Genomic DNA, 22,651 nt, shown 5'->3' on the forward strand with positions numbered 1-22,651 from the left:
TCAGTAATGTCCCCAGATCCCTAATTTCTTCCTTCTAGTAATATAAAGGCACAAAAAGGAAAAGGTAATCCTTTTCTGAATCCTTTTCTTAATCTTAAGGGAAACTGTAGAATATACAGCCTAAGGTGACAGTAGGGAGGTAAAAAAAAATAAAAAGTAGGGATAGGACAGAATTATTTTCATTTAATTCTCCATTGCAGAGACTTCATTCCAAGTGTTTTTATTTGTTCCCATTTAATTTTCTTAGATGAATGTTATCCCAGAGTTTCTGAACAAAAACTCAGAGGGGTTTACATATTACTATTACAGGTTATCAAGTAGATTGAATGGAATTTAAATCCAGTTAATAATAATCTTTTAACTATAAATCCAGCTCTATAATCTCTCCAACTAAATTCTATCATTCCTTTTTACTGTATTATGAAAAGGTAGAGAAAACTTGCATATAGCCAACCCTAATAACATCTTAATGTTTTATTAAGAAACTAAGAAACAAGTTTCTGGCAGGGCACAGTGGCTCACACCTGTAATCCCAGCACTTTGGGAGGCTGACACCGACAGATCATGAGGTCAGGAGTTTCAGACCAGCCTGGCCAATATGGTGAAACCTCGTCTCCACTAAAAATACAAAAATTAGCCAGGCATGGTGGTGCACGCCCATAATCCCAACTACTCAGCAGGCTGAGGAAAGAGAATCACTTGAACTCGGGAGGCAGAAGTTGCAATGAGCCAAGACCGTGCCGTTGCACTCCAACCAGGGTGACAGTGCAAGACTCTGTCTCAAAAAAAAAAAAGTTCCCTTTTTGTTTACTTCTCCATGACAAACTAAAATTGAAGAGCCACTGTTATTGCAGGGAACTGTAAGTCAAACAAGTGGATTATGTTTAATGTAATAATTCTGCATTATATATTAAAAGTATATTCTCTAAGTCTTTCTCAAACACAGGAGAAGATCTATGATCAAATTTTGAGAAATGTCAATTTAAACAGAGTATACCATATTTCTCTACTGCCAGAGTTCTTGGAAACTTTAAAAATGTAATAGGTGTAGAAGAAATGACACACAGAATTATTTCCCAAACTTATGGGACCACTTTTTTTTTGTTTTTTTTAAGGAACATCTATTACCACAGAAAGCAAGGATTTGGAAAACACTGGACCACAGTAATTCTTCAACTTGAATGCTAGGCCTCACTTAACAGTTTTGATTAAGTAAGTTCTGGTGTATGACCCAAAATCTGCATTTCTAACAAGCTCTCCCAGGTGAACTGATGATGCTGGTCCTGGGGACCAATATTTGGAAAACAACGTCTACACTAGATACCTCGAAATGAAAAAAAAGATCTCTAAAGGACACAATGCACTCACTGAAAATGTTAGCAAACAAAAGAACTGAAATATTCTCAGATAACTGTAAGGAATGTGAGTCATAAGCACAACTTTGATGATATATACTATGACTGAAGGCATCTGATGACCATATTTTAAAGTAGTTCCACATCTTTCACAAGGAGAAAACAATGTACTTTAGAAGACATGAAACCTATATATAACCTCTCTCAAAGAACATCAACATTCAAATAATAATTAAATCTTTTGGCTAAAGCTCTTTCATAAATCATAAAACTTTAATACACACATCTTCAAGTCACAAGACAAGCTTCAGTTCTAATGACAAAACTTACCATGAGGAATATCATCAGAATAAAGGTTTTTGTAAACATCCATAGCAAAGTCTACCATGTTGGTATCACTAAGAAGGTCCAATTTACCTTGTAATAATTCCTTTTCATTATATATCTGCAAAAGAAAATAACTTTCTAATGAATATATTTAAGTTTCCCAAATAAACTGATTAATACTAAGATTAATTTACCTCGAAATATATTCCAAGAAATACTTTATAAAATACTATAAAATATTAATTACCCCCTCTGGTAATAATAATGGCAAGCAATATAGCAAATAACCAACCTACAGATATAAAAATATTTTACTTACCTGAAAATTTTAAAATGAAGAGAATTACTATAGTCAGTCCCCTCTACTTCTGATTTATACGATCTTATTTTTTTCATGTCCCTACAAATCATCTCTTACCCTTTCTAGGCAAGGCTGTGTATAAATAAACAAAACCAACACCATCTCTTCTGTAAAGCACATATAGCTGTCACCTCTCCATAACCAGGTAATAAGGAATAAACTCTTATATGCTTCTCCATCCACATTACTGAAACAAAACCGCACCCATTTTTTAAGTCAACCATGTTACATCAGGTTTTTGCTTTGCAAAGAGTCCAAGAAACAGAATTTAACCTACAGTACAGGGAGCAAATAGATAAATACAGAAACTCACATAAACGTAAAGTGTACTGACTAACATGTAAGGATTCTACACAATATTCGGGGACAGAAATGCTTCAGCAAAAGAAACAATTTCTGTACTGAATTTCATTTTGCAAGGAAAGAAAAATCCAGGAAAATGTCACAATATTTCACTGCCTGCAAGAAGTAAAGATGAAAGTGGTCAAATGGTATTTAGCCATGAGAGCAAAACAGAACCTTCCAAATTACATGCAGAGCTCCTACAAATGAGTAAGACAAGACAGATCATCCAATTGAAATGACTAAAAGTAGGCACTTCACAAAAGAAGACAACCAAATGGGCAATAAACACATGAAAAGATTCTCAACTTCATTAATCACAAAGGAAATGAAGATTAAAAACTGCAACAAAAATTTTAAAAATCCTGACAATACCAGTGTTGGTATAGATGTAGACTACCTGGAACATATACTCTTCCGGCAGGAATACAACACAACCACTTTGTAAGCTTTTTATCTCCCAAAGCCAAACATACTTTTTGATTCAGCAATTCTGTTCCAAAGCACCCAAAAGAAATGGGTGCATATATTCAAAGTGCACTGCCAAAAATGTACACAGGAGCACTATTTGTAATAGCCATGTCTATCAATGTTAAAATGAGAAAACAAACTACAGCATACTAACAATAGTTTAACATTTGGCTATTTTCACTGAAAAATCAATGAACTACTACTGCTATCCTAAAAACATGACTCACAGACAATGCTGAATGAAGAAGTCATACAAAGCAGTACATGGTGGTAAATGCTTAACTCCTAATTCCATCTATATAAAAATCAAAAACACACAAAATAAATCATCAGACTAGAGCTTACCTTTAAGGGATGTGAGTAGTGACTAACGGGTCAGAAGGAAGGTTTAAGGATGTCTGTAATGTTTTATTTATTAATCTGAGTGGTGGTCACAAAAATGTATTCACTATTCATTTTGGAAAAATATATATATCATTGACCAGTACACTTATATTTGTGTACTTGTATGAATGAATGTAGTATCTGATAAAAAATTTACCAGAAAAATCTTAACTTCTCATCAGTTTGCCCTATAGAAACCTTAATCAAAAATAAAAACATTATTTTCCTAGCATGCTACCTCTCCTCACCACTCCAGTAATAGCTTTTAATTTACCACATCTCTCTCCACAGTAGATACAATAGCCTTGCTCCTCTGCCATCAGATGTTACTGGTCTGTTCGGAAATCTACACCTGCCTTTCAATTGTGCCTTATAGGCAGAACACAAACACTTTAGACTGTGTTTCAAGAAGCAACAATTGAAAATACTATATAAGTACTCACATGAAAAAGGAAAATCAAATTTCCACATTTTTTTAAATTTTGAAACAAAAATAGTAACAGTAAAAATTTTTGTAATACACGTCTACTAATAAGAATAGAATGCTTTTTCAGGAGAAAACATTTCACTTAATTGGGGTATAAAGTCAATATTCTATAACTGCTAATGTTTGCAAATATTCCTCTGTTAAAAACTATTCTTATCCCCAAAAACACAAAAAAACAGGCTGCTATCTGATTCCCAGGCTATAGTTTGCTGATCCCTGGTCTATCAACCTCTTGAAAACATACTACTTTTTAACAGATTAATAATCTTTTTTTTGCCATCTCTTCCTCTGCTGTCATTCTACACAAACATAACACCATATTGATAACTCTTTAAAAGCTTGAGCCCTAAAATTCCTTTATCCCACAAATTATAACTTTCAAGTATCTCATCTCCAAGAATTCCAACTTAAACTGACAACCCCTTCCAGCATTACCATTAAAATCTTCATCATCCTCAGATTTTCTGCTCTTTCCAATTTCTGTAACACCCTTTTTGATGTCACTTTCTACCTTAATTTGGATATTATTTTTAGCAATTTCAAAGATTTTCCCTTTGGCTCTATCATTGATTCTTTCAAACTATTTTCTCCAACTATATAAAATTTAGTGTTAATAACTACAAAAAAAAAGTCATCTACTCTCTAGGTTCTGGCTAAGGAAGACTAGAAAATGTTTCAAAATTAGGCAATAATGTTATTTGATCACATCTGTGCTTCTCTAAATGACATTTCTGTAAAAGCCTACCCCTAAATATGTCTGTACTACTTCCATAGCCTTCTACCACTCCCTGCCCTGAGAATGACCATCATTATTAGCTCTATAAGGTATGATTCCAGTCTCAGTTGGACCCTCCACACTTAACGAATCCTTGTATTTTTCTTTGATCAGTTTCTTAGTGACCATTTTCAGTCTTTACCTTACTCATCGAAACCCTCATTGTCTTCCTCTCTCATCCCATACCAATAGAGAATGGCCTAATCTTCCAAAAATAAAAACCATTTAGGGCCAGGGTGGTGCCTCACACCTGTAATCCTAGCACTTTTGTAGGCCAAGTGGGCAGATTACTTGAGTTGAGGATTTCGAGACAAGCCTGGGCAACATGGCAAAACCCCATCTTTACAAAAAAATACAAAAAAAAAAAAAAAAAAAAAGCCAGGAGTGGTGGCACACACCTGTAGTCCCAGCTACTTGGAGGGCTGAAGTGGGAGAATCACTTGAGCCTAGGAAGTTGGGGCTGCAGTAAGCTAAGATTGTGCCACTGCACTCCAGCCTGGGTGACAAAGTGAGACCCTGTCTCAAAAAAGAAAACATTTAGGAGTACTCACTCTGTCCCAGAAGAGCAAAGTGCTTTATACAAATTATCTCACATAATTTTTCTAACCCCACGAAATGGTGGTAGTATTAACATCTTATTCATGAGAAAAGGTTAAGAAGGTAAAAGAATCTGCTCTGACAGCACAGAGGTATTAAATGACAGAGCCACGATTCTAATCCAGGGTCCGATTCAGAACCCAAGGGTCCTAAATATGTTACTATCTGGTCTTCTGCCTCACATGAATGTAAAGAACAGTGAGACACAAACATGTATTCATTCAATCATTAGTATAAAAAGCCTTTATGCCAGACTCCATTTTATGGGCTGAGAGCACAACGAAGCTTCCACTCTCATGAGGCTTATGTTCTCCAACATACTACAAATAGATGAAACTGTTTTTCTCTTGGTGCAAAATAGCCCTTCCTTATCAATGAGCTAAATGTTCCAAGACACCCCAGGGGATGCCTGAAACAGCAGATAGCCCCAATCCTATATTTACTGCTTTTTTTTTTTTTAAATACACACAATTAAAACTTTTACACGCACAATTTAAAACTTACAAACTGCTTATTTCTGGAATTCTCCATGTAATATTTTTGGACCGTAATTAACTGGAACTGCAGAAACTGAAACTGCTAAGGGGATGTGGGGGTGCTGCTGTATCCTCACATAGTAGGATCACTGATTCTCTCCTAACCATCTAGCCTTCAAGACTCAAAGCCTCACCTCCTCAAAGTCCTTTTTGCTCACTGAAGATAACAGAATTTCAATATTGATAGTGCTCTACTAGTACCTCTCCGACATTTATTACTTTTTGCCTTATATCAAAAACATTCAGCCAGGCCAAGGCGGGTGGATCAGGAGGTCAAGAGTTCGAGACCCGGCCTGACCAACATGGTGAAAATCCATCTCTACTAAAAATACAAAAATTAGCAAGGCATAGTGGTGGGCACCTGTAATCCCAGCTACTCGGGAGGCTGAGGCAGGAGAATTGCTGCAGTGAGCCAAGATCATGCCATTGCACTCAGGTCTGGCAACAGAGTGAGACTCCATCTCAAAAACAAAACAAAACAAAACAAACAAACAAAAAAAACAACAATTCAACTCTAAAGGACAGGTAAGTTATTTTAGTGGTGAGATGTCTGGGTTTTATCTTGGCTTTCTCACAATTATCTGGCCCTATACAAGTGACCCCTGAATAACAAGGGTTTGAACCACACAGGTCCATTTATATAATTTTTTTTCAATAAAAGTTACACAAAATATGCCTGTCTTTCCTGACTTCCCTTCCACTTCCTCTACTTCTTCCACCTCTGCTACCCCTGAAACAGCAAGACCAACTCCTCCTTTTCCTCCTCCTCAGCCTACTCAATATGAAGCCAGTTAAGACCTCTATGATGATGTACTTTCACTTATTAAATAGTAAATATATTTTCTCTTCCTTATAATTTAAGAACATTTTATCTTCTCTAGTTGACTTTACTGTAAGAATACAGTATAAAATACATACAAAACAGGACTGTTTATGTTCTCGGTAAGCCTTCCTGTCAACATTAGGGCAGCAGTTTTTGGGGAGTCAAAAGTTATCCATGCATTTTTTACTGCAGGAGGTCAGTGTTCTTATCCCCTGTATTGTCCAAGAGTCAAATGTACTTAGTAATTGCTAAGTAAATACTCCAGCACCTGTCTTCTTCTTGGTGTATGACAGCTATCTTACAAGTAGGCGGGTATTGGGCAGTTTTTCCCACTGATTCTCAACTGCCTGCAGTTAATAGTATTCATCTAGCCCTGTGAAAATCTAATTTACATTTACATATTCCTCCTTTTCTTCTGTCTGCCATAAAAAAATGAAAGTATAAAGAACACAACAATATATAAAGTTCAGCTAGTTCAGAAGTACTTCTACAAGTAGCTGGTAAAGACGTTCAAAATGTGGCACTTTTACTAGAACTTTTGTCCTCACTTTTCCAGAAAGAAAACAATGCACATGGGAATGTTTTACTCCAGGTCTAAAATACAAAAAAAGAAGAATCAAAGCAAAAACATATCTTTTCAAGATTAAGTTTTACATGACAAGACATCCTTGGACATTTACTGAAAATGATATTAGCAGTTTCCTATCATCAATAATTTTAGAGCTGTCTATGTTTGGAAAAGGTTCATATGAATATGAGGATTATACCTGTCTAATGAGCCACAACCACCTGGAAGCTGGTTTTGTAGGACGTTGTTGTATTGCTTTTTGTTTTTTGCTACACAAAATCCACTCCCCAAATCTAGAGTGCCCTAAGTAGACTTACATTGTGATCTGCTTCCAGAAAAAGAATTCACTTATTTTTCTGGCCGAAATCCGAATTCCTTCATCATAGCAAAGTACTTTACTGTAATTATTAAAATGCATCAAATTCCCAATAAACTCAAGATATAACTAAGCTCAATTTTCTTTTAGCCCCAACTTTCAAGTCCAATAAAACTTTTAGGACCGAGTGGGATAAGCTTTAAAACGAGGTTCCAGAACTACACATTTATTCACGATATCTTGAGTAGGTAATTGAACATTAACGACCATTCAAATCACTTGAAGTCAGTACAACATATACAATGGAAAACACATTTAAAGATTGTGGGTTTTTTTTTTTTGGGAGGGGGTGCGGGGAAGCGCCGTCCCCATCTGACAAAATGTGCTGTTCTAGAAAGTCTTCCTTATCAAAGACAAGGAAAACTCAACGCAAAGAACTCACAAAGTCATGGAAATTTAAAGCTCTACTTATTTTAAGTGTAAGAGAATCACTCCAAACGACTCGACATGCACAGAACCACAGCCAAGCCCCGGCTTCCCACAGTTTCCAAAACAAAAATCAAAAGCTCTAACGACACTCCAAGTTGCTTTTAGAACCCGGCCTGTGAAGCTCTAAGGTTCTTTAGCGAAACCAGCGAATCGCCAACTTCCGAGAGGAACTGATGCGAACGTCCCTCCGGCATTGACACCTCAGTAAGTGAAACAAGAGACGTCTTTTCTCTCTCCGTGACCTCCCTCCTCCTCACTGCCGAATACTGAGGTGCTTCTTAACTGGGACGACGCTAAACTACCAGAAGGTCGTTACTGTCAGTCCAGGAACCAAACTCGCGACCGATTCGCACATGTCGGGCCTAGGGCTGCAGACACCGCCTTTCGGCCTCGCTCAGCACCTCACCGGTTCCCACGCCTTCCTCGCGCTCAAAGACCTCCTCACCTCCTTTACAGAGAGAAACTCCAGAAGCGGAAAGACTAGATGCCGATCCAGAAAGTGCGCGATGCGAGTAGTTAAGTCGTACTCCGCCATCTTGCCAAAGAAAAGGGAGTCTGTGCTCACCAAACTTTATTGATAGCGCCGACAAACGAACAGACAGATCCCGTACTGCGCATGTGCAATGGTAAAACTGGCCGACGGAAAGGGGCGGGTTCAGCCTGGAGAGCAGAGAACAACGACGCATGCGCTCGGGTTTTCCCTCCCTCTGCGTTAGGGCGCGAGTGCCGAAAACAGTTCCCTCTATGTGTAAGTTTGTCGGTTTCCTCTTTATATTGCTGGCTTTCAATCACCAGTCAGTGGCTTCCACACTATTCCGTTAATAACTATTGAAAGCTCAGAATTGATTGCTCAGGCAACGTGACTGCATTGGGATGCGGCAAAGGACAAGATGAGGAGGCCCCTGCTCTCCAGGAAGTTGCATATTGGGAGGAGTAGCTGCGCTTTTTCATTTGGCATACACTAATCATTTTGTAAGCTATTGTTAAAGTGAGAGTGGGTTTCTAGACAAAAAATAAGTGAAAAAAATTTCAGATATAGTAAGAACCGTAATTTGGTGGAGAGTTGGGTTGGGCCTAATTAGGATGGTTAGAGAAAACTCAGATGGGAATTAAGGAAGTTAGAGAAAAGTCTGATAGAGTAAGAAGTTAGCTGAGAGTTGTAGTAAGAGAACTCTTATTTCTAGTTTGAGAGATTAAAACTAGAGCCAGGGTAAAAATACACTTGTTGGAAGGTAAAGCAAAGACAATGACCATGTGACAGGAAGGAACTTAAGTGTGTGTGTTTCAAAAACTGAGTGTCCTGTGTACTGGGAGTAAAGTTAAAGAGTTTTACAAGGGCCAGGTCATGATTATACTAAGGAATGTGGGGTTTTTTCTAAGTCCTCTGCAGTGTCCTTTGCTAGTTACTTCTCATCTTTTAGGCCTTTTCATTTTGAAGAGCCCAGAGATCTTAGACATATCCATCTAGACCAATGTCCTGAATGATAACATCTAGTCTAATGGCTTTACATGCATTCTGCACATGGACAACTCCCAAATTATTGCCGCAACACTGACTATTAGCCTCAGACTCAAATGTACCCAGCATTTCAATATAAGCTTGTCCCAAACCAAGCTGCCCCATGTAGCTTACCCAAACCTGCTCTAGCTGTACTCTTCACCTCAGTGGATGGGTCACTCCATCGTACAGTTGCCCAGACTCAAAACCTTAGAGTCATTCTTGACTTTTTCTCTTACACTCTACATCAAATTTACCAACAAACCCTCCAATTCTAACTTTTAAGGCATATTCAGACTCAATCAGTTCACACCACCTCCAAAGTTACAACTCTACTGCAAACCACCACCATCTCTTGCTTTAATATTTGGAATCACCTCTTCACTAATCAGCTTGCTTCCCCTCTTCCTCCTATGCTTTATTCTTGATACAGCAGCCACCTCTTCACTAATCAGCTTGCTTCCCCTCTTCCTCCTATGCTTTATTCTTGATACAGCAGCCAGAGTGAATTTTTTAAAGTCAAATTATGCTTAAAACTCTCCAAAGCTTGCTATCATTTAGAGTAAATGATGTAGTAGGTATTATAAATGGCCTAAAAAGCTGGAAGATCATCTGGACCCATTACCTCTCTGACCTCATCTCCTAAATGTTCCCCTCTTGCTCACTTGACCCCAGCCACACAGATTTTCCTTCAGTTCCTCAGATACTCCCACCCTGCTTTCATCTTGTCCTGTTATATTTGCTATTCCCTCTACCTGGAATGTTCTTCACCCAGTTATCTGTGTAGCTCCTTCCCTGTCTCCTTCATATTTTACTCAAATGTCATCTGCTCAGTAAGACCTTCCCTGACCAGTCTATTTAAAAATTTAACTCACCTGCCGACAAGAACTTCTCATCTTGCTTTCCTGCTTTATTTTATTGTTTTGTTTTACAGAATTTTATTTGTTTTGTTTATTTTTGGTTTCCCCTGACTGTTGTATTAATGCCACAAGATCAGGGATTTTGTCATTTTTTTAAATATAATAACTGCTTCTTCAAAGTCTAAACAATGACCAGCATATAGCTGGCACTCAATAAATATTTTTGAATGAGCATATGGATGAAAGAAGGAAGTAGGCCTTTGGAGAGTGATGTAAAGATTTTTAGTTGAAACATAGCCTATTATGTGGTAAATTAATTGTGAAGGGTCAGGAGTGAAGGCAGCAGGATCAGTTTGATGCTCTCAGACTGGGCAACGGCTAATGATGGTATAGACAAATATATTCATATAAATAGAGAGAAGAGATAAGAACCAAGATGGACTTTGGTGGTAGAACTGACAAGACTTGCTCTTAGATTGGATAAGATGAATAAGGAAGGAAGAGTAAAAATCAAAATAATTTCTAGAAGTGCTACTCAGCAATAAAAAGGAGGAGACTAGCTATACACACAACAACCTGAATGAATATCCAGGGAATTATGCTGAGTGAAAAAAAGTTCCCAAATGTTCCATAGTTAATGGTTTTATTTATATGATATTCTTGAAATGACAAAATTGTGGAAATGGAAACTAGATTAGTGATTGCCAAGGGTTAAGGAGGATGTGAGGGTGGGAGGGAAGTGAGGATGGCAGGCAACAGCAGGGATATTTTTGTTAATGGAATGCTCATTCCATTATTCAGCAAGGCTGAATGCCCATGAAGCAGAGAATACATGCTAGTATAAGCTGCTAAATTGTGGGGCATAGTCTGTGTGGCCTCTAAGAGTTGAGAAATAACAGTTGTAATTTGAAGTTTCCTGGAATCCCAAGAAGTTGTATTAAAACATAAACAGGAAAGAAGGCAGAAGTGAGGTAGGGCATAGGAAGGAAGGAAGCAGGTAGCAGTATGAAAACTTGCCAAAAAGGAACAGAGAGCATCTTTGAGAAGCAGAGAGAAAAAAGATACAATTCTGTTTGACAAACATTCTGAACTTTTACCATATGCAAGGTACTAAGGTAGGTGTTACTGGGAATATATAATCAATATGAGTTAGTCCATGGCCACAGGAGCTTTTAGTCTTGTAGATGATAATTACTACTTTATTCAATGTAAACTAAATGCATACAACATGCTAGGCACTATTCTAGGTCCAGGGAATATAGAAGGAAAGAAAACATTCTCTAAAGAAACTTACATTCAAGTGGAAGAATGTAGATAAAAACATTGAAACAAATATATACTTTGTTAAGTGGTAATAAGTGATATGAAGAAAAATAACTCAAGGTAAAGACTAGAGAATGATGGGGGAAAGGTTGCAAATTTATATAAAGTAGTTAGAGAAGGCCTCAATTATAAGGTAGAATTTTTTGTTGTGTTGTGTTTTGTTTTGGGAGACAGGGTCTCTCTTTGCCACTCATGCTGGAGTGCAGCAGCACGGTATCAGCTTGATCTGCAGCCTCGACCTCCAGGACTCAAGTGATCCTCCCGCCTCAGCCTCCTGAGTAGATGGGACTATGAGCATATGCCACCATGTCTGGCTAATTTTTTTAAAAAAGTTTTTGTAGAGACAGGTTCTCATTGTGTTGCCCAGGCTGATCTCAAATTCCTGGCCTCAAATGATCCTCCTGCCTTGGCCTTTCAGAGTACTGGGGTTACAGGCATGAGCCACTAAACCCAGACATATAAGGTAGAATTTAAAAGGGAACCTGATGGAAGTGAGAGAGCCTGTGACTATCTAGAGGAGGAACATTCCTGGTGAAGGAATATAAAGTATAAAGATACGGAAGCAGAAGTGTGCTTGGAGTCCTGTAAGAATTAGCAAGGAGGCTAGAAATGCTAGAGCTAAGAGTAGATGTGGTAGCAAATGGACTCAGAAGCAATGGTGGGTCAAATGTCATAGTGCTTTGTAGGCCATGGCAACAACTTTGGTTATATTCTAAATGAGATGGGAAGCTACTAAGAGGGTTTTGAGCAGAGAAGTTTACATAATCAGCGTTCTGCTTTAAAAAGACCACATTGAGGGTTAAGGGTGCAGGGACAGAGAGATCCGTAAAGATACTATTAAAATAATTTTTAAAAAAAGAGATGATTGTGGCTTGGACCAAAGTGGTAGCAGTGAAAGAGTTGTGGACATAGTGCAATTCTGGACATATTTTCAATGTAAAATTTGCTAATGGATTAGATAAGAAAAAGAGGGGTCAGAGATGATTGTAAGATCTAGAAGAACTGAAGGCTATTTACTAAGATGAGGAAGGATATATAGATGCAAGTTTTAGGGAAGAGGGAAATAAATAATTTAGTTTTGGACATAATATGTTTGAGATGCCCTTTTGACATCCAAGTGGAGATACTGATTAGGCACTGGAATATATGAATCTGAAATCAGGGGAAAGGAGATAGAGCTGAAGATAGAAAATTAGTTCTTTTTAACCTATTGTTGAAATTGAAAACCATGGAACTGGATGATATCTGAGTATGAGTATGTTTAGAAAAGAGATGAGGAGGGTTAAACCTTAGATACTTCAACTTGTAGAGGTTGGGACAATTCATATCAAATAAAAAAGCTAAAGAAGGACTGGCCAGTTCATGGAAGAGAGAAGAGGAGGAGGAAGAGAAAGTAGTGTCCTAGAAGCCAAAGGAGGAGAGTGGTCCAAGCAGCAAAGAGCAATTAACTATGTCAGATGGTGCAACAGAACAGAATTTCTGTCCAAGACTGACCCCAAACAGAAATTGATTATCAATGGAGATAAAGCAGATGGAGAAAGCTTAGTGGATTGGAAGTATTTTGTAGTAAGACTGCTAACTTGTACTATAGATATGGAAGAGAACAGTACAGGTGGTTCAGAAACAACTTGAACACTGTAAAGACACAGAAACAGGAAAATGTAAGAAATATTTGTGAAGGACAACTCGGGAAGTGAGCTGATGACTGGAGTCTATAGGGGAGAATATCCTGGACAAGAAAGACCAGGGCCAAGTATATTAACTCCCCACTTAATATTGTTGATAGGTTCTTGGAAACTGCTACCTTAAGTGAAACAAAGTACAGCAGGTCTTCCAATAATGTCATTTAATTCAAGGTTGCTTCCTTATAACATTGATGAGGATAAGAAACCCAACAACTTGGTGTCATTATACTTAATTTTGCTTAAAGTCGCAGTTTCCAAAAACCTATTGACAACAATAAGTGAGGGCTTACTAGAGTAGAAAACTAATGTGAGGAATTTGAGATGATTTATCTTAGGTCATATGGAGCCTTAAAGTATTTTTGAGTATGAGAGTGAATAATCCTGTCTGTGTTTCAGGAAGGTGATTCTGACAGTTCTGTAGACAGTGGATTGGACGGGCAAAATGAAGCCACACCATGGAAGGTCTTCAAAACCAGACGGGGAAACTTGGATTTGATCAGATAGGCAAAGGGAGCCACTTGTTAAATTCTTAAATAGAAAAAGACATGAAGACAATGGTGCTTTGTCCTTTAAAATTAAACTGGAAGTGATTTACAAGATGGATTAAAGTGGTGACAGATTGGAAACTCTGCTGATTCTCCTGGCTTTTCCCCTGGAATTTTCCTTGCTGGATTGTAAAATATCTTGTTTCTTTTTATAAGAGAGATTTAGCCCCAAATATGGAAAATCTGACTTTCTTTAATCTCTTCCTAGTGTTTTAGTTAAAAAGAGATATCGCAGAGAAAGCACAGCCAAGGCCTTACCTGGTAGTGTCTAGGTGGTATCAAGTGTAGACTTTGATTTTCACACATTTATCAAATATTTATTGAAGACTTTCCCATTTGCTGATCACAATGTTGAGCTCTGGGGAAACAAAGGAATCAAGTTCCAGCCCACAAGGAGTTTACAATTTAGTCAGAGTAGCAAGTGTGTAAAGTGTAAACTAATCATAGCACCATATGAGAATGTCTATGCAGAATGCTCCTGTGAGTCTAGGGGAGGAAGTTCCTTGCTGCCAGAGAACGTTAGAGTTTCATGAAGAAGGCAACATTTGACTACTTCTATTTGAATAGATAGATGTTTGGCCAAGAAGAGGAGAAAGAATATTTCAGGCAGAGGGCAGAGGGCAGAGCAGGCACACAGGCTTGGCCTTGAGGAAAAGCCTAGTGTGATTGGAGACTATGAGGTTTTATGGCCAGAGGGCAGGGTGTGCACTGTGTTGAGTGGCAGGACAAGAGTCTGCTGCACTGAAAGATCAGAGAGAAATTGTCAGAAGCCTGTGGACTATGCCGAGGAGTCTGAATTCTATCCTGCAGGCCAGTGATTCTTAACATGGTATTCCTGTTGACCCTTTTGACTCTTCCTTTGCCATGCTTCCCACTGTGTCTTTTGTTCAAATTCAGATTATCAGCCATGACAGGGACAACACAACAACAAAACAAACCTTGGGATTATCACCCATACAGACTAAATACTGCAATAGTCTTCCAAAGGGTCTCACTGCCCTGGTCTTGCATCTGTCCACACTGCTGTCTTGATGATCTAAATTAGATCTAACCCTATTAAGGGCTGAATTACGTTCTCTCCAAGTTCATGTGTCAAAGTCACAACTTCCAGTACCTCAGAGTGTAGCTGTATTTGGAAGTAGAGTCTTTAAAGAGGTGATTAAGTTAAAATGAGGTTATTGGGGTGGGCCCTAATCCAATATAACTGATGTGCTAAGAGGAAGAGGAGATTAGGACACAGATATGTAAAGAGTAAAGGCCATGTGAAGACACAGGAAGAAGATGGATATCTATAAGCCAAGGAGAGGCCTTGGAAGAAACAGCCCTATCAACACCTTTATCTTGGACTTCCAACCTACAGAATTGTGATAAAATAAATTTCTGTTGTTTAACCTACCCAATCTGTGGTACTTGGTTATGGTGGCTCTAACATTTAATATACTCTGTCACTTCCTATTTTGTGTAATATAAAGTCAAAACTTCTTAGCCCATGAAATAAAATTCTTCGGGACCTCATCTCTCTGGAATCCTATACCCCTTCCATGGTAAGCTCTGCTCAAATAAGCCACCAAGTTTATCATTTCTCCAATAAAGCTCCTTCAGTCTAAAATGCTCTTCTGTCCTCACCCTGTTGACCACCTTGTTATATTTCAAGATTTGGATGAAGCATCATCCTTATTCTCTATTTCCCATTAGCAAAGCTAACCTGAAGTAATCAGTCTCTTCTACCATTCTCTACTGGCAGCAAACTTTTATCTCAGAGCCTATAACATTATTTTTGGTTTGGTTTTGCTTTGTTTTTGAGATGGGGTCTCACTCTGTTGCCCAGGCTGGACTGCAGTGGCACAGTCACAGCTCACTGCAGCCTGTGTCTCCCTGGGCTCAGCTGATCCTCTCACCCTGGCCTCCTGAGTAGCTACTACTATAGGCCCTCACCACCATACCTAGCTAATTTTTATATTTTTTGCAGGAGTTTCACCATATTGCCTAGGCTGGTCTCAAACTCCTGGGCTCGAGTGATCTGCCAGCCTCAGTCTCCCAAAGTGCTAGGATTATAGGCGTGAGCCACAGCACCTGGCTGCAGAGCCTATAACATTTTAGTTCACCTTTTTTGTTATTGTTGTTTCCTCCTACCAAATATCCTGATAACAAAAACTATGAATCTCTGTTATTATAGTTACAGTTCCCATCTCAGTACATGGCACATAAAAGGTAGTCAGTAGGCTGGGCACAGTGGCTCACGCCTGTAATCCCAACACTTTGGAAGGGCAAGGCAGGTTTATCGCGAGGTCAGGAGTTCAAGACCAGCCTGGCCAACATGGTGAAACCCTGTCTCTACTAAAAATACAAAACTTAGCCGGACATGGTGGTGTCCACCTGTAATCCCAGCTACTTAGGAGGCTGAGGCAGGAGAATCGCTTGAACCCAGGAGGTGGAGGTTGTAGTGAGCCGAGATTGTGCCACTGCATTCCAGCCTGGGTGACAGAACCCGACTCCATCTCTAAATAAATAAATAAATAAAAATTTTAAAAGGTATTAAATAGAAAAAAATGAATGTGCACAAAACCTGGATATCTAGAACTATGTGTTCTTGAAAGAAATTGGCTTATGTTTTGGAATAGTCTAATGAATACCCACCACTACTGTGGTGGACACATTTTAGCTATCAGAATGTTCATGTCTGCTGATTCCATATATCTCAGATATTTCTAAATGACATTAACATTTTAATCAGATAACCTTTCCTGTATACTACATGCAGATCCCTATTACAATTCAATGTCTGCCTTCTTTGGTTCTATTTCCAGTTCATTTAGTCAACACACATTTGTTTCATCCCTCTTCTGAGCCAGACACAGTGCTAATTTCTTAGGGTAAAAAAAAATGACTAAAATACTGTTTCTTTGTAAAGGAACTCACAGGTAGGCAGAAGGGACAGATTTGTAAAAACCTACAATTCTGCTGCAATGTTACCACATTATACAACCATAGAGATGCATATGAGGTATTAACGGAATTATTTAATTAGATTAAAATATAGACATATTTGACATCTTAAGTGTTTTCTATGTCTTTTTGTAAAATAATTACTGTTTATTGGAGTGTGTATCTTTAGATGACGACTTTTTCTTGACCTTATTATCTTGCTCTTGAGGGACGTTATTGGAACTCCCTATGATTATACCTAATGCCTGCGTGAGAATTTCCAGAAGCCTCAATCCTGCTGTCATCCTCATTAAAGAATCACATGGAGAGAAGGTGCCTTTGGAGAACTTTAATCCCCTTCTTTCTTCACTTACCACCTCATATAAAGCTAGGATTGACAGCTAATTTTACTCTAGTTCTGAGGCCTTGTAACATGTGAAGTGAAGGATATTGGGAAAGGGGAACCATCACTGTTCTTTCTCATCTGTCCCCAACACTAGGTCCTGGAATGTGGCTATCCCATTCTTGGGTGGAAAGCAGCAATTTCCAGTAACTAGGAATATCTCAGAGGAATCTAAAAGAATTGTGGTGAAGCTAGAAGAGTTGACAAGCTAATATAAACCACTAGCCCGTTCAGAACATAATTTAAATACCTATGTATTTGTTTAAATACTTCTAATTTTGTGTGTCTCTTATAGAATATTCTGTGTTATCTGTCTTTAAAAATTCCTGCAGTACAAATAAACACTCCCTGCCTGATTACCAGACTAAGTGGTTGGTGATCGTGCTTATTGATAGAAATACAGTGATACCGAAATGCAGCATAGGTTTCTAATAATGACAGTTACCTAGTGAACACATTCTCTTGGCTAGTAGCCAGTTTGAATTATCTGGCCAAAAATCTTATTTAGCATTTATTTGAAATATTTGGTGGGATAAATACAGGCCCTTTAAGAAAGCAATTTTAAAATAAAATTGTCATGTTACATTAAATCATGTATCTCAAGCCAATGCTATGATCAACTGGCTATGAGGGAATTAAGCTAGTATTGCATGCATGTCAAGTTACTGATCTAGCCAAAAAATAAAAAGTAAATATTGAAATGATGTAGGGAGCCAGGCAGATATTCACCCTGGAACTCAAACAGGAAAACCGGGTTTTCCAGGGACTTCAGAGGCTCAAGGCAGAAGAGTTAACAAGGCCAGTAATACTGTTCAGAGTTGTGCTATGCCCTTTGTCATGCTCTATTTATCTGTTTACCCATCTGTCCCTTCCACTAAACTATGAGTTCTATGAGGTCTGGAATTAGATGTATATGTAACTATACTCCATGCACCTTTTGGAAGAAATAAAGAGGAAGGAAAGGAGGCCTGTAGGTAGTTCACAGGGGAACAACTGGGATTCATGGGAAGGTGCTTGAATAATTTAACATTATATCAAACTAACCTGATAATGTGAGGCTATGGATATGGTTAGAGAAGTCTTCCCTGACGTTCCTGTGTAGAATGGCTTCTCCTAGTTTCTCATCACCTTCTTGTCATGTGACAAGAACTAAGTGAGGCCACAGAGATACAAAGATGCCTAAAAGGTTGGTTTTAAGGCAGCAGCAGATACAAAGCAGAGCTCTGTCTATAGCTGCTGGAAAAGGTTTATCTGTAATACTTGCTTCACTAACAGTCTTTATCTCTTCATTTCTTTTTTATTTTAAAAAGATTGCTTTTAAATTTTTTTTTAATTTCCTTTTTCACTTCCTTTTTTTTTTTTTTGAGATGGATTCTTGCTCTGTCACCGAGGCTGGAGTGCAGGGGGACAATCTCAGCTCACTGCAATCTCTGCCTCCTGGGCTCAAGCATTTCTCCTGCCTTAGCCCCTCACATAGCAGAGAATATGGGCACATGCCACCAAGCCCAGCTAATTTATGTTTTTGTAGAAGAGATGGGGTTTCTCCGTGTTGGCCAGGCTGGTTTTGAACTCCTGACCTCAAGCGATCTGCCCGCCTCAGCTTCCCAAAGTACTGGGATTACAGGCATGAGCCACCACGCCTGGCTACTTCCTATTTCTTTTCAGGCATTATCTATTGTGTTTATTTTCTCTGGTATTCCTTTTCATTTCATCTTTGTGTTGGAAATAATATTTTTCTTTTTATCTCTAATTCTTTGTCGTTTTGTCCCCTCAATGCTGAGCTTTTCTGATTGCAACTTATGATGTTCTTCCACAAAATACCATTATTCAAAATCTTGAATAATTTTCTTAATGTTCTTAGACTTGTTTTAAAATGGGAGGTTACTATTTTGAGCTGTTTTGTAGGCACATCTTCCTGGCCTGCTTTCCTTGCCTATAGAGATGTTCATTTGCTCCTTTTAAAAATAATAATAATAATAATAATTGTGTATGGCATTTTCCCTCCATACTCTCCTGGTGTTCAGTTCTAGTTTTCCCCCAATTTTTACATCGGGGTGGAATGGAGGAAATCTTTTCTGACTTTAAGAAGCTCCCCCTTTTGTTGTTTTTCCGTAGCGGTCAAAGCGTCAGTGGCTTGCTTTCTGGGATTCCCTGGTCCTGAACCCTCTCCACTGGACCTTTACTTTCCTTTATCCCATCTGTCCCGGTGCCTTTTTGGATTGTTTGTAGCAGATTCTTCTTCTCAGTGTGGGGCTGTGTCCCAGATGGGAGGCAGCAGCCGCTAGTCACAGGTTTTGGAGTCACAGGCAGGCTAGACTGCTCTGTTGCCTGCAGTCTGCCGGCAGGAGTGCCACCCTGGCCAAGTGGACAAGGTGCTCCCTCCTAACAGGCTGCCCCGAGCAGTGGCCTGTGAGCCCATGGCTGCTGGCACTCCTGCCCACACCTGTTCTCACCTACAGGCAGCAATCTGGGTGCTCAGCTTCACGGCTACCTTCTTCCTCCTGCGCAGACCCTGACAGTCTGTGATTGCAATGGGGATGGGGAGGGAGTTTACCACCACCTGCTTGTATTTCAAGGTCCCCTAGCTTTATTGTAAATGTTGCTTAGACATTTTGGCTTTGCCATCTAATTGCGCTGTGTCTGGGGGGCGGGGGGGAATGCAGAGATTGACAATTTGGGCCACTGCTATGTCTCCCAAATACCAGTCAACTGCTTTTAAAACTGGGGCAAACTAGAAATGACCATTTATGACCTTCTGGAAAGGCTCTTTGAATTTAAAAACAGTCCTAAATACTTATCAAATGTATTTCCCCCATGTCCCTATCAACACCCCCATTCAGCCACTTATTTCTTTCCTAACCAGTTCAGCTGTGTTCAGTTTACCCTCATCCCTCACTCACAGTTTAAGTAATCTTTCTAATATGCAAATATGACCATGTTATTTGTATTCCTATTGATTCAATCCCAAGTTCTTTGGCAGGGCATGCAAGATTGTCATGACTGGGGTCTTTCTCTCTCTTTGCTCTGATGTCCTGTCACTTAGCCTTCAAATTCTGTACATTAATCATACTGGTCTGCTTGTAATTTGTACATACATGACATTCTTTTACGCCTCAGTGCTTTTGTGTGTCTTAGTGTGTCTGCCTGAAATGCCTTTCCTACCTTTCTTCTGGTTAATTCTTACTGGAGTTTCCAGGCTTCACTGCCCTTCTCTGAGTTCCCACAGCCTCTTGTACTTACCTTTATTCTGTCACTTACCAAGTAAGATACATGTGATATGCTAAAATGTGCATCTCCTCTACTTGGCAATAAACTAGGGTCCATATCTTATTCATCCATGTGCCCCCAGCATCAAACACAGTGCCTTGCACATAGATAGTATTAATATCTTCACTGCTTCTTGCTTCTACCTGTCCTTTCTGAGTCATTTTACCTCTCTTGGTACTTCAGCTGTCCCCTATTTCATCTACTGCCATGGTATATTAAAAGAGAAAACTATCAGTGCTGATGACTTCCAAATTCCTCTTTCTGACTCAAGCATCTCATCTGAGCCCCAGATCATTTATTCAACTTGTTCAGTAACATCTGCAATTGGATGTCTCCCAGGAATCCAAAATCAAGGTCCAGCCCTCCACTAGTGTGCCCTTTCTTGATCAATGGCCCCCTGTTGATCATGCCAGAAAATAGAAGTCACACTAACTCATTCTGTTTTTTAACTTGCCAAACATCAGCTCTTGTCAATTCCACCTTCCAAGTTTACCTCAGATTTATTCTTTTCTCACCTTTTCCACTATCATGGCATCAGTTGAAGCCATATCATCTCTCACCTGAAGCTACTGCAAATAGATTCCTAACTATATCCCTGTATCCACTCTTGACTTTCTATAATCAATTTACACAGGATAGACAAAATTACCCTTTGAATATGAAAACCTAATTATATTATCCTCTGCTTAACACCAATCAATGGCTTTTTGTTGTTCTTAGCATGAAACCTGAAAATCCTTAAATTGGCCTGTAAGTTCCTATTCTTCTTTTTGCATACCGGCTTTCTTTAATTTCCTTAAATTTAACCAGCTCCTTCCCATCATCCAGTTATGCTGTTTTCTCTGCCTAGATTCTCCTCACCATCTTCCCACCCACTTACTGGGGCAAATTCCTATTCTAGCTTTAAAATAATAACTATTTCTCTGTTTTCCTTTATAGTTACATTATTTGTTTGCATCCCTAAACAACATGGTTTCATTTTGCTTGTTTGTGAACTTTACATAAATGGAAACATACTGTATGCATCCTTTCGTGACTTGGATTTTATGTTCAACATTATGTATAAAAGATTCATTCATGTTGCTGAATGTATTGCTTCCTCATTTTCACTGATTTATAATATTTCACATTTCCACACAATCGATTTTAGACTCGATGAAATTTAGAGTTTCTAGTTTTGGGCTGTACTGAACTATGAATGATGCTGCTAGGAACCTTCTTGTACATATGTTCTACTCTACCTGTGCACCCATTTTTTCAGGCATATACCTATGAACTTTGGCAGTTAATACCAAACTGTTTTCTAAAGTGGGCATTCAAGATTACACTCTTTCCAGGAGTATATAAGAGTTATTGTTGCTACATATCCTTGCACACACTTTATAATTCATGCCATTCTGATGAAAGTATATGTTGCATACACTTTTTTATTTGGTGTTACATAAAATAATAATATGGTGATAGGTGGTCAACTAGTTCCAAAGATGACCACAACAATTCTTCTTACCTCAGTCTCCTTCTGCAATCTGAATCTGTAGCTTCTCCATTAAAAAGTGGAGTTTATTTGTCTTTCCCCGAAATATGGGCCGGCCTCATGACTTGCTTTGACTTCTAGGTCTGGGTCTAAAGAAGCCTGGCAGCTCCTATGTTTACTTTCATGGAATTCAGCTGCCCTATACGTACGTTCAGGCTAGACTACTGAATGATGACAGTCTATGCAGGATGAGGCCAAGTCAGCTCCCAGCTATTCCAACCATCCCAGCTGATGCGGTTTGGATCTGTGTCCCTGAAGTCTCATGCTGAATTGTAATCTCCAGTGTTGGAGCTGAGGCCTGGTGGGAGGTGACTGGATTATGGGGGCAGAGTTCTCATGAACAGTTTTGTACCATTAACCCCTTGGTACTGAATAGTGAGTGAGCTCTCACGAGATCTGGTTGTTTAAGAGTGAGTAGCACCTCTCCCCACCTTCCTCCTGCTCTCAGCCATGTGAAGTACCAGCTTTCTCTTCACTTTCTGCCATAATTGTAAGTTTCCTGAGGCTTCCTCAGAAGCCAAAGCTGCTATGCTTCCTTTACAGCCAGCAGAACTGTGAGGCAACTCTTTTCTTTTCTTTCTTTTTGAGATGGAGTTTCGCTCTTGTTGCCCAGGCTGGAGTGCAATGGGGTGACCTCGGCTCACCACAACCTCTGACTGCCGGGTTCGAGTGATTCTCCTGCCTCAGCTTCCTGAGTAGCTGAGACTACAGGCATGCACCACCATGCCCAGCTAATTTTGTATTTTTAGTAGAGACAGGGTTTCACCATGTTGGTCAGGC

At 39.1% G+C, this 22,651-nt stretch overlaps 1 protein-coding gene across 1 annotated transcript in view; it reads right to left on the reverse strand.

Annotated features, from left to right (window-relative positions):
* Positions 1-8,391, reverse strand: part of EIF3E (eukaryotic translation initiation factor 3 subunit E) — a 51,657-nt gene extending 43,266 nt beyond the window's left edge. The window contains exons 1-2 of the mRNA XM_012443267.2: positions 8,277-8,391; positions 1,686-1,800 (exon numbers count right to left, since the gene is read on the reverse strand). Of these exons, the coding sequence (XP_012298690.1) occupies positions 1,686-1,800; positions 8,277-8,366 (205 nt within the window). The 5' untranslated portion in view covers positions 8,367-8,391. The remainder of the gene's footprint in view (positions 1-1,685; positions 1,801-8,276) is intronic.
* Between the last annotated feature and the right edge of the window lie 14,260 nt (positions 8,392-22,651).

Source organism: Aotus nancymaae, unplaced genomic scaffold (genome assembly GCF_030222135.1).
Source record: "Aotus nancymaae isolate 86718 unplaced genomic scaffold, 86718_ANA_hifiasm-v0.15.2.pri h1tg000036l, whole genome shotgun sequence".
Classification (NCBI taxonomy): Eukaryota; Metazoa; Chordata; class Mammalia; order Primates; family Aotidae; genus Aotus; species Aotus nancymaae.